The 13,232-nt window shown below is 44.1% G+C and overlaps 1 protein-coding gene across 2 annotated transcripts in view; it reads right to left on the minus strand.

Moving 5' to 3' along the window:
- MAP3K3 (mitogen-activated protein kinase kinase kinase 3) overlaps positions 1–13,232 on the minus strand; it is a 1,347,292-nt gene that overhangs the window by 332,390 nt on the left and 1,001,670 nt on the right. For both annotated transcript variants that reach the window (XM_086923814.1, XM_086923815.1), the window contains exon 12: positions 3,740–3,888. In XM_086923814.1, the coding sequence (XP_086779940.1) occupies positions 3,740–3,888 (149 nt within the window). The remainder of the gene's footprint in view (positions 1–3,739; positions 3,889–13,232) is intronic.

The raw sequence follows: 13,232 nt of genomic DNA on the forward strand, positions 1-13,232 counted from the left end.
GGGTAGAAAACTTACACAGGAAGAGGAGTGCAGCGCTGCCCAGTATCATACAGGGAGTCAGAGGAGAAAAAGGGATCCAAAGGGAAAGCCTGTACAAGTGAACAAGATGGGTAAGACTCAGAAAGGAAGGGCACTCACAAGGTAATTTAGCATTCAGAATAACTACACCCAGGATGAATGTGCAAGACATATATATGAAACAACATTAACAATAAAGGGGTGTGTGGGGTAAAGCACTCAGGAGCTCCACATGGTAAGACTGAAGCTCAGTAAGTTTCTTACCCACAATTGCTGTTACAGATACTGACTGCAAATACCCACATGTAGGATATGTATGCAAAGGCAGGGTCTGTGGAGCTTATACCTATGGTGAGGTTATAAATGTAACTCAAAGACAATACTCACAGTGAACAAGAAACACCACCTAGGTAGTCAGCTGTGCCCACGGATCCTGGCGATCAAACAAGAACATGCAAGGCAGTGACAGCAAGGGGGTAGAACTAAACACAAGCACAATAGACAAGGAGCTAGAAAGGAAGAGTGCTTAACAGGAAAGGAAGGAAATCACAGGGCACAGTTGGCAGAAAGTATGTAACAAACATACAAGGTAATAGAAGCAAGACAGCAGAATAGAAAGACAGCAAACTAGGAACTGGAACCAAGGAATTGGGAGGAAAGGTAGGGACTGGAAAGGGATATAAAGAAGGGGAGGCTACAAGGGTATACTTGAATAGTGCAGGTTAAGGAATCAAGAAAACACAATAGCACCGAAGGCAGTGCTGGGGCAGGAACAAGAATTAAGCTAAGGCTTGATTGAGTCATGGTAGCACTGCAGACAGTGCTGGTTCAGGAACAGGGAATTACTAAAGCTTCAGGAGTCAATGTAGCACTGCAGGCAATGCTAGTTCAGGAAGCAGGGAAAATAACTTTAGCTCAGGAGTCAAGGTAGCACTACAGGAGTGCTAGTTCCAGAAACAGGACATAGCTACAGCTCAGGAGTCAAGAGAGCACTGCAAGCAGTGCAAATCAAGAACAGGAAATAGCTGAAGCCCAGGAGCAGGAACAAAGAATAACTATAGCTCAGGTACCCAGGAAACAAGAGCACTGCAGGCAGTGCTAATTCAGGCACAAGGAAAAACTATAGCTCAGGTACACATGAAACAAGGTAGCAGCTAATTCAGGGGAAGGGAAACTGCTGCAGTTCAGGAACTAGGAATACTAAGGCTCCGGGGTCAAAGTAGCACTGCAGGCAGTGCTAATTCAGGAACAAGGAAAACAGCAGCAGGTCAGGAACAAGGCATAACTAAAGCTCAGGAAACAAGAATAGCAAAAGCTCAGGAGCACTGGAAACAAGGATCGGTCTCACTAGTAAACAGCTACAATGACCAACCTTGGCCTGAAGGGAGCAGGCTAGCAGCAGCCAGCCACTGGTGAGCTGAATTCCTCCACCCATCCTTGGCCTGCAGGGGTGGAGACAAAGCAGTGAGCAGGGAATTCTGGGTAATGGAGTTTCAGGCATGAGTATGCTGGCTTCAAGTATAAGCAGGCTGGCTTTCACAAAACCCGGCATGGATTGGGAATGGATGTCAGTTCCCAATAACTGTTCAAATGGCTTGAAATCAGGATATTCATGGAGGGGAGGGTCTGGAATCTTATTAGAAGACTGGAAAGTCCCACTATGTGGCCCCCTGGTGGTGGGTACGAGAGCACAGGGAGCGCATCGTGACACTCTGGGTAGGAGTGGTATTGGCGGAAAGGCATTCAGGAGACCTGAGCACCACTCTAGATGAAAAGCGTATCCGGGCAAGAGCACCTTGGAAACTCCAGCGCGCAGAGCTACTGACATTGCTCGTTCTCGGCAGTAGTGAACAGTTTTAACCAAGGTTAGGAGACTTTGAAACCATCTCTGAGTGGAAATGCCACTCAAGATCTGCTAGGCATCGATGGCTGAGTTTGTCCGCCCTGACGTTCAGAGTGCCCAACAGAAGTTGAACCATCAGGGAAATTCTCAGATGTTCCAGCTATGTTCAGAAGTGAAGGGCTGCTTGTCAGAGGGTCTACGACCCTACCCCGCCCTGTTTATTGCAGTACCACATGGTGGTGTAGTTGTTGATGAATACATGCACTAGCCTCCCCTTGATGTGTGCAGAAAGACTTTCAATGCCACTTAGATTGCCAAAAGCTCCAACAGGTTGATGTGGAGCTGGATTCCACCGCAGACGAGAGTCCTCAGATCTCCATCTTCCCCAAATGGTCGCCCTAGCCCAGGAATGACATGTCTGTCACTGCAGTTAGATCTGGTTCAAGTTCGGACTTGAACTGGACTAATAAGGGAGAGGGGTCTGTTGCTGTCCCAATTGCAGTTGGTTAACCACCAGTGCAGTGCCCTCCGAGATCTGGACCATATCCAAAAGATTCCTCTGATGCCCCGCCCACTGGAACTTCAGGTACCACTGCAGAGTCTGCATAAGCCAATGAGCAGGAGTCACTACCAGTATGAAGGAGGACATTAGGCACAGCAGCCTCAGAGTATGTCTCACCGAAATACAGGACAGAGGCTGAAACATCAGTAGCATAGACCGAATATCCTGTACATACCGCTAGGGAGGAGTCATGTGTGACTTTGGCATGCTGATAGTGAGCCCCAGTGAGCGCAGGAGGTCTGCCGTAGTCTGGAGGTGGGAACGACAGCATGGGACGAGTCCGCCTTCAACAGCCAGTTGTCGAGATAGGGGAAGGATGGCACCCCCATCTTTACAGGTGGGCTGCATCCATTACCCTGGTGAACACCCTAGGGGCGCTGGAAAGGCCAAAGGGGAGCACAGCAAACGAAAGTGCTTGTGGACCACCATGAAATGCAGGTAAAAACCTTGGGCCGACAGAGCTGGGATGTGGAATATGTGTCCTGGAAGTCCAGCACTACCATCAAGTCTCCCAGGTCTAGCCCAGATCGGACTTGAATGAGTGAGAGCATTTTGAATTTCTCCTTCTTCAGGAAGAAATTGAGAGGGTGTAGATCTAGGATAGGATGAAGGCCTCCTTCCTTTTTGGCACTAGAAAGTAGCAAGAATAACAACTATGTCCAACGTCTGATGCAGGCCCCAATGGCCAAGAGAACTGCCGCTTCCTGGAGGATTAAGGACATGTGGTTCTTTGTCATCCTCTTGCGAGTAGGTGGCATGGATGGAGGGGTGGTCACAAAGGGGAGGTAGCAGCCTCTTTGGACAATCTGGAGAAGCCAGCAGTCAGATGTTATCAACCTCTAGAGGTGTAGGTGATGGCCTATCTGGGTTTGGGTCGGTGGACTAGCCTGACCTCTGGTTACCTGACCCACGAGGTCGGTGGGTACTGGGTCCTCTGCTAACAGGCCAAACTGTAAATCTATTTCTCCAAGTTTTTGGGAGCAATGCTTCAAAATGCCTGCACTGATGAGCTGCCCCTGAACAGACTGTTGGAATTCTGGACATGGGAGTCCTCACCTTTAGCCCACAAGGTGGGAGCAGGAAAGAGATGGGGAATAAAACACTTACTTACAGAAACAAATTACTTTTTAAAAACACAATAACAAAACAAGCCCAAAGTGAACATACACATTAAAATAATGAGAAACAACCAGACAGTTACTTTCATTAACGTATAGCTTTTCTTGTGCATTAGCCACATTTTTCAAGTATCGGCCAAGAAATATCAATTTCTATAAAAACAGGATGACATTTACAGAAGCTTTATTTCTATACACCTTGCTAGTTTCAGGACTGTGTGGATCAAATTGGACTTGCTTGGCTGCGAGTTCTCTCCCAGTATCTGCGTCGTAGCATAAATAAACCCTTCCAAAGGCTCCCTGCCCCAACAGCTTGCCTCGCCTCCAGTTGATTGGGGCACTCGGGGCTACATGTCCAAAAAACCACAAAAAAAATATTGATAGTTTGAAATTTTCTTGTACTCAAAGAAATATATCTCAAGGTAAATAGCACAAACACAAGACAAAAGTATACACACTAACGGCAAACTAATTTTAAAATAATAGCCAACTACGCATAATCAGAGCAAATAAAAATACAAAATATTTAAAGGTGCATTTAAATTTATGACCTCAGTTCTTCAGAATGCTTTGCATTTGATTCTTTGCTAGTTCTCATTGTTTTAAAATACCAATGTTATTGTAATAAGGGTTTTACCAAGCAAAAGGATAAATTACTGACCTGTAATCCTAGTTCTCTTCCAGGGGTATCCTCATCAAAGTCATAAGCACGTGAATATTCCTGCTCATGCGCGGGACCCCAGAAACATACAAAACATATATGTGGAAACCTGTCTGAATCTCTTCCTTGCGCTGTCGACAGCGCAAGGAAGAGATTCAGACAGGATTATTTCCTGCCATGATCGTGCTGCGAGTGATGTTTATTTTTCAAGTCTGTATTTTACCAGCATTTAAACACTGCTTCTACTTACCGGACTGACTCCATTATTTCCCGTATAAAGACCAGTGCTTGTGTTCAGAGTGAAAAGTACCACAAAGGTAAATAACATCGGAGGACTTCCAATTGAACTTTTAAATAACATCACAATGCACTATGGGGCTTGTAGGAGTTAATCTTCAATCACGTGCTTTACCTTTGAAAAAGCGCGCCCCAGCACACCTGCATGTTATTCAATTCCTTCTGTGATCAAGGCAGTATGCCGAAACGTTAGAAGATGGAATAAGGCGCTGCTGTACTTGGAATAATAAATGGCATTTGCAGTAATGGGCCTCACGTCTTTGTGCTACAGCTATGTATTGATGGGCTGCCCCGTGCCCATTCCTTTGTGAGGCCTCTCTGTAGGGTCCTGGGCTCCAGTAACGTGGGAACTTTTGTTGCATATGAATGGAGGAGCCTGATCCACTTGCGCACCTAACCTACCAAGGAGAAGCCAATGGTGCAAAAAAGGACAGCGCAAGGAAGAGATTCAGACAGGATTATTTCCTGCCATGATCGTGCTGCGAGTGATGTTTATTTTTCAAGTCTGTATTTTACCAGCATTTAAACACTGCTTCTACTTACCGGACTGACTCCAGTATTTCCCGTATAAAGACCAGTGCTTGTGTTCAGAGTGAAAAGTACCACAAAGGTAAATAACATCGGAGGACTTCCAATTGAACTTTTAAATAACATCACAATGCACTATGGGGCTTGTAGGAGTTTATCTTCAGTCACGTGCTTTACCTTTGAAAAAGCGCGCCCCAGCACACCTGCATGTTATTCAATTCCTTCTGTGATCAAGGCAGTATGCCGAAACATTAGAAGATGGAATAAGGCGCTGCTGTACTTGGAATAACATATATATATATATACACACCCACACACACACACACACACACACACACAAAACGCAGCCTTCCATAGCAATGCTGAGCAATGTTGTAAGAAATTCCCTTGTATTTAAATACATACCAATATAGCAGGGAGAAAGATACACATTTGAAAACTGCTTTAATATACAGCAGAAATTATAATCTTGCAAGAAAGAATGAATACATTGTCAGCACATAGGCTGCATTGCAGAAAACCTCAGTGTAGAAAGCTGAAAAGTTAACACACAGAAACACACAGAATAAACTGGCACTGTGCCTTTAAGGCAGCCATGACCCTTAGCTTCCCATCATGCCTCAGGGGTGACAGTTAGGTCAGTTGTTCTTTGCGGAGACTTGCAGACCATAGTACAAAGAGATGACAAGTATCTTGTTCACTTGCCCGGGGAGGCGGGTGGGTTGCTTATGACATTGATGAGGGTACCCTTGTCATGTGCTTATCTAGGTTCCTGATCGATACTGTGACCTTATGCCCCTATTCGGCTATAAAGCCCTTTATTCCCTATATTGGCATAACCGTTCAAGTGCGATTTTCTGAAAAGTCATCTCTGGCCTCACACGAGCAGAGCCACAGAGCCACATTCCAGCATGACTCTCTGCTACTTCCTTTGCGACCAATTAGTGCAATGACAGAGCAGCAGTCACTATCTGATATTCCTAGATAACACTCCGAGTTCTTCAACAAGATAAAAACTTAGCAAACCTGGAAATCCCCGCTTGCTATGTTTTGATTAGTAATGGAACTCTAATGAGCAACTGATAGCTGCCACTTCCTAGTGACATCTTTAATTGACGTCTTATGTCCAGCAAACTTGCGTCAAACCCGGCACCTGTCAGGTATAAATATTACCAACGTTGCCTTAAGCAATGAGCGTTGCCTGTTGCTGATGCCAGCTGCCTGCATGACCAGTGTTGGTAAAAACTAGCACTCTGTCGCTGCAGCCTGCTATCCTGTGGTGGTGAAGCTACTGATTACCATTATCGCCGCTACAGCGCGAACTGTGGTTCAGTACGCTTGAGGAGCCGTGCAGCCGTCCTCTGCGAAGACATCCAGCCCAGCTGCCCGCGGACGCTGTCACCCCTCCTTCCTCGACGCGCTGAGAGAAGCCGCTGCATTTCTCGTGCAGAGAAATCCAGTCCCGGCGCTTCCGGTTTACCCTCGCGGGTGACTGGGATATCGAGAGAGACCCCTGAAGGAGATACCAATCCTCCATCATTCTATTCAGAGGCATGGTGTTGACTAAACCCTTAGACGAGAATTCTTGAAACAAACCTTGGCAAAACCAACTTAACTTAAGCTACTTACTTACTCCCCTTCTCACGTGTTAGGCTTAGGTCAGGCACACCGGGGTAGGCTTAGTTAGAAGCACCAGTTGAGTATGTTAGCCTAATGTATATATGACTGTATATATGTTTTATTACTTTTAAACCATTGTATGGCTAAGAAACCATATCAATGCTTTTACAGTTCTATTTCGCTATTCTTATCTTACTGTACGTACTTTTTATAATAACAGTTATTGCAATTGTGGCAATACATTTCTCTTGTATGAGAAGAAAGACTGTTCAATAAATGTTAACCTTTATTGATACACGCCCGTCTCTCTATTCTCTACATACCGTGAAAGTAAACTGCACTAGACTGACTGAGTGAAATCTATGTCTATTGTTTCACACGACCCTAGAGATCGACTCTTGATCTGAGGAGCAAAGTTGTCATGTTGCACGGTTGTTGGAAAACTGAATCCCTTCTTGTCTGTGCCAGGGAAGCTGATCACTTCCTATGCAGAGAAGAAAGTTTCCAGTGACCTCTGAGCTAGTTGGTAACACAACCCAATTAAGTTTAGCATAGTCAGTGGAGGCCTGGAATATAGCCAGTTCCACGTCGATACTACTGTTTATGTTATTCCAATGCGCAGGGCCTAGTGGGAAACTAGGAACTACACTACATGGCGCCCTAACGTTTGGTAAGGCGATAAACTAACGTAAGACTTGTAGAGTAACTCAGTCGTGCATATTTCACACCCCTTTCTCCCGTAAATACTCCAATAGACGTCTGGAGTGGGTGAAAGGTTAAAATCCGCCCGACCTTAGTAGGAAGAGATTCCTATGTAAAGCTCCGGTTTATTCAACGTTGAAGGATACAGTGTTCCAAAATATTGTGCATCTAATCTTTGTCTCCTTGGAGACCTACTCTGCAAAAACTGCATTTATAAAATGTCAGACAATGAAGGAGCAGCTAGGCTGGCTTCCATACTAATAGAGGAAGACACGAGTCTCCTACAGGCGGACCCGGATGCTATTATCATCCCGGTCCAGTTAAGAAGATCTATAACGTTAAAACTTATAGAGAATGGACTGACACCTCAAGGTGGTACAGTAATTTTCGTGATAGAGGCTCACGAGTATCGGCAGACAGAGGTATTCTATTCATGGATAAACTTTCCAGCGGTAAACGCTATAACACAAGAGTTTCACTATTACAAAATAGAGGAACCTCCGGGAGAGTACGCTCCTTTCGAGGAGATTGAAATCCCACTTAAATTTCAAGAGCACCTGCTCTGGTTTAATGGCGCCCTAAAACACAATGATCACATTACCAGGCTCGGTCCACTAGGTAGACCAGGAGCCACGTGGCCGGTTCTAGCCAGCTACACACCACATCCTGACATTGCAAGAATGTCTAGAGAAGAGCTGTTAGCACAGCTAAACACATTAATAAAAATACATAGGCAATTAGTCCAATATGTAATACGGACTGCAACAGTCCAGCCAGCTGTTAATTCACCACAGCTGACCCCTCATCAGGGGAACACAAATAAAATTACACCACAGAACATACAGTCATGTCTTGGTAAAACACCCGTAAAACGGGAACAAATTCCTTTCTGGTTAGCCCAGAAAATAACTCAAATAGAGGCAGTATTTCCTGATACTACCCCTATTGAGAAGCACAGAATCTTGACCATCTGCCTTCCTATGGGAATCGCACCACACGTGGAGGACTGCGACACTTGGGGTACAGTCTTTGCTTCCATTTACACAAAAACACACGGTGTTCCGTCTATGGCGGTAATACCAGACGTGCTAAAACAGATTCAAAATGAATTCGGTCCAGAGCCCGCTTTAAATCTAGGTATGAAATTACTGAAAGACTTCAAGCAGGTCACGGCTATATTATTAGCCAACGTAAAGGGAGAAGCAGCATCTGTGGCGATCCGCCAGAAGTTGAAGGAAACAGATATAAAAGATCCTGTTGAGCTTGCAAAAATCATAGAAAAATGCTATGAAGAATTAGGTAGAGACAGCTTGGGTGGGAAACCAGTAAAACCCCAACTGCTCGAAAATCCTGAAAAATTATTTATTAAAAATAATTTAAACACTCCTAAAAAGCGCTGGGATGGAAATAAACAATCCACTCCCAAGGAAAAAGTTTTCCAGTCCAGAGGAAGATCTCCTCGACGGAGGGAAAGAACTCCGACTCGAGAACGCCAGTCTCCCCAACGAGAGCCCTCTGAGAAAAGATATAACCTTAGAAATAGGGATAATATAAAAAGACCTGATAGATATCAAAGTATTGATACACGTCCCTCTCGATCTTCTCCACAGAATTCGGAAAGAAGAGGACGGTCAGACCCAGGAGAGCACACCAAGTCCAAAGACAAGGAACCTGCTCAAAATAAGAAATCTCAATTTCAGAAAAAGAAGGTAGCCAGTATTAGAGTAATCAACCATGCCGAGAATACTGAGGACACAGTTGAAAAACGGGGAGTGGGCATTGACAATGTTGGACAGTGCAGCAGAGATCAGTATAGCGCGCAAGAACTTGATGAGTCATCTGGAGACAGTGGACACGAATGAATACATTCAGGTTGAAACTGCCGACGCCAGACTTAGCGAGCCCCATAAAATATACGAAATAACATTGCGTATGGAGGGTGATAAGACAAGGAAAATTAAGGGTCTATTTTGGGATAAGCTCTCAAAAGGCTATGATATTCTGTTAGCTGAAAAAGATTGGCCCCCGGAGTTTGTCAGGGAGTGCCCTCGTGGCGAAGAGGTGATTATGCCTGCCTTCTCGAATCACATACCGATTCACAAAAAATATACATATGCAAGGAAATGGGCAGTAGCCCAGGCACCTGCATTGTATAAAAATCATGTAGGATGGGATGAGGACTCTCCGCCTCACAAAATCCAACTAAAAAGTGAACCAACTGCCCAACGGCAGTATCCCATAAAGCAAGAAGCTAAAAAACAGGTCAGGGAGATCTTAGATCAACTTGAGTACCAGGGGGTGATTGAAACATGCACCTCTCAAATGAACAATCCTTTGTTTCCTGTCTCCAAGCCAGACAATTCATATCGTCTAGTTTTGGACTACAGACATCTTAATACATGTTGCAAAACTTTTGCAGTACAGAACTCGCATAGTGCAGCCCTAATGAATAACATAGTTAGGAAAAAATATAAAACGACATTAGACATTTCTAATGGTTTCTTTTGTCAAAACATTGCACCAGAAAGCAGATACTTGACCGCTTTCTCCGCATTTGGGTCGCAGAAAAAATTCTGTCGACTCCCACAGGGGTTCAAGAACAGCCCAGGACTATTCTCAGCTAGAGTAACAGAGTTACTACAAATCTATGATGATGAAGCATTATCTTACGTAGATGATATTTATCTCACAGACGACGACTTGGATACTCACTTGAAAAGAGTGAACACCATTATACTTGGGTTCGCAGCAGAAGGTTACAAATTCAACTTTAAAAAGTCCCGAATTGCCCATCTGACAGTACTATTTTTAGGGTACGAATTATCAAGTGAAGGGAAAAGCCTAGCGGACAACTTCTTAGAGAAGTGCGCTGTACTCCAAGCTCCAAAAACGCTGAAGAATTTACAATCAATACTAGGTTTTCTGAATTTCGGAAGAACTTATATTCTAAATTACGCAGAGAGGGTTAAACCTCTCTACGAACTAATAAAACCTGATTTAAAACAAATCAATTGGACTCAAAAACACACAGAAATTTTGAGATCACTGCAAACAGACATGTTAGCAAAAACAAAATTAGATACACGTGACAACTCGATCGATCTTGTAATCCGAGTCATCCCAGGAAGATGCGGATTCACGTACCTAACCTCTAATGAGGGAGAAAAGGTACCAATTTCAATTAAGTCTCACTTGTACACACAAGCAGAAAAAATATTCAGTCGCACAGAAAGAACTGTGAATGCAGTGCAAATCGCACTAGCGAATGAACGAGAACTAGCACACGGCAAACGGATTAATATCCTCACAGCGGAATCCGCCTTCGAAGCGCTATTCAGCCCAGTAAACCTGCCTACAGTGTCACTGGATCCAAAATGGATACAGTGTATAGATTCTCTAGGAGCGGAAGACGTGAAATACTATTTCGCCCCGCAATACGAAGAACTGAATGACTTAGAATATGAAGAAGAATATCCTCTGCCAATCGAAATTCTGCCTCTCCCACAATACGCCTGTATAATCTATACAGATAGCTTTGTACAGCATTTCAACGTAGAGAGCAAATCCTACAATGCAGCATGTGCGATCATTAAAGGTCGTTGGCTGTGCGGTAAATTCAGACCGAAAGTAACAAAAACTGAATCTGTAAGAAACTGTTCGGTTCAAAGAACTGAAATCAGATCTTTAAAGATGGCGCTCGAAAATGCAGAACGCGAATTCCCCACACTTATCGTGTGCGATTCTCATTTTTGCGTCAATTCTTACAATAACAAACTGCAGAGTTGGATCGAAAACGACTACAAAGATGACACAGGTGCCACAATAAAGCATAAAAAGCTCTGGAACGAGGTAGCTCTTTTACACAAAGAACTACAAAAGACTCACGTGATTCACGCACAGAGTCTTCAACGTGATGGCGTTCACGTTGCAGGGAATTCATTGGCTAATACAGCCACAGCGGAAGCAACTAACCCGGCTTCCGTAGCCACAAAAAAGCGTACAGATAAGTATATAGACGGGGAAACAATGCTGGCAGTAAAAACGACCGTAAAAGGCGACTGTGCAGCACTACCCGTAAACTATCCACTCAATTATGCATACATAATCGATGCAAACTCCGTTCCTTTTGCTCGAATCCCTGGAGTGGGGGATAGAGTAATTCCAAACAGGAGCAGGAGGGGCTTCCTATTACTGGAAGCACACATGGGGTTGGGTCTGAAACACCAAACAATCAAAGCCTCTCTGAAAGAATTACAATCAGAGTACTGGTGGCCAGGAATGAGTATAGATATTCAATGTTTTGCTCAAAATTGTGAAGACTGCAACAGAGATCGCAGAAATGAAAAGGCCAGTGTAGTTTCAGGATCCCTTCTAGACAGCATAAGGCGGTCTATCTGCGCAATCAAAGAAGAGAAGCGCGTCCCAGTGTACAACGTTTAAGACGAAATACACTTAAAATAATGAGACCTCCAGCACTCGGCTGACGCCTAGAACTGTTATAAAAGATTAGCGAGTCCATATCGGCATATACGCAATTACCACGTTCCATTCTGACCAGGGTCCTGCTTTTAGCTCTCGAGCTTATGGGGAGGCCATGGCTAGCATGGGAATTGGGTTGCGGTATTCTTGTCCGTCGCATAAGTGTGGTAGAAAGAAAAAACCGGGATATAAAGCAATCTATAACAGCGAAGGTATTAGGTTCAGGCGCTGGGTGGGTCAAACATTTAATAAGTGTCCAGACTAGTCTTAACAACATGCCAAGAAATTCTCTAAAAGGTTTCAGCCCATACGAACTATTGTTCGGAATTAGAATGAACGTTCAGGACCTCGATAGTCAGATGTCAGTGGTACAAAAAGAAACAAAGCAGTTTGAAGTAAAAGACCGTTTGGCTGTGTTACAGGAACTGAATGAAACAAGAAAATCATTAAGCAACATAAAGTTAAAGCAACAGCCAAATACCACTGACGAGGCACCACCCGCAACAGCCCCAGCAAGGCCTGTCTGGATTCCAAAGATTGGGGATCTAGTCAGAGAAAAGATTGCGGTTAAGAAGGAATTTGGGCCTTCTTACAGAAAAGCAGTACCTGTCTTGGCAGTCACCGGAACAAGATCAGTTGTGCTACCGCCCCTTGCTGGTAAAAAGGAGAACAGAATCGTGTCCATTGATCTGGTAAAACCACAAGCATGTGGCCTATAATCAACAGTAGGCCCAGTGGACTCCCAAGAAACAACAGAATACCCAAACTTGCAACAATCCAAGAGGTTCAAACTGAAAGACTAATCACATTCGATCAGCCTGCAGTGCACAATGAAGGACTATGCAATAATGCCATGGAACTCGTGCCTCTTGAAACACAGATTGAAACAGTTCGTCAAGAAACAACACCAGTCTACAATGATGTGGCATCAGAAAGTGCTACCGAAAGACAGATTGAAAGAATTGACAGAACTGCCTCTGGTTATTTCATCAACTTCGACAACTTCTCTGAAGATTTAAATGACCCCGAAGTGATGCCAGAAACAAAAAAGTCTTTTAAAGAAAAAGCAACAGAACTCTTTCATCAGCTAAAGGAATTCTACCTTGTTTCCCCTTGGTTAGAGTTCTGGTTCGGTCTAGGTGTATTTTTCCTCCTGCTTTGGCTCATCATGGTACTGTGTTTGGGAAAATTCATTGAAGGAAAATATATTACAATGGACACAGCAAGTCAGAACATCAACCTAGTCCTGAAACCACACAGATCATCCCACGTGAAGAAAAGAGAACTGTCAACAGTAAATGTCACAGCAATTCCAATACCTGGTGGGGTAGTATGGAAGAAAACAGACTATGAGATCTACGGTCCGGTCGAAATCCTGAAGTATCCTCATCAACTAAAGGTTTC

This window comes from Lissotriton vulgaris, chromosome 5 (genome assembly GCF_964263255.1).
Source record: "Lissotriton vulgaris chromosome 5, aLisVul1.2, whole genome shotgun sequence".
In the NCBI taxonomy this organism is placed as follows: Eukaryota; Metazoa; Chordata; class Amphibia; order Caudata; family Salamandridae; genus Lissotriton; species Lissotriton vulgaris.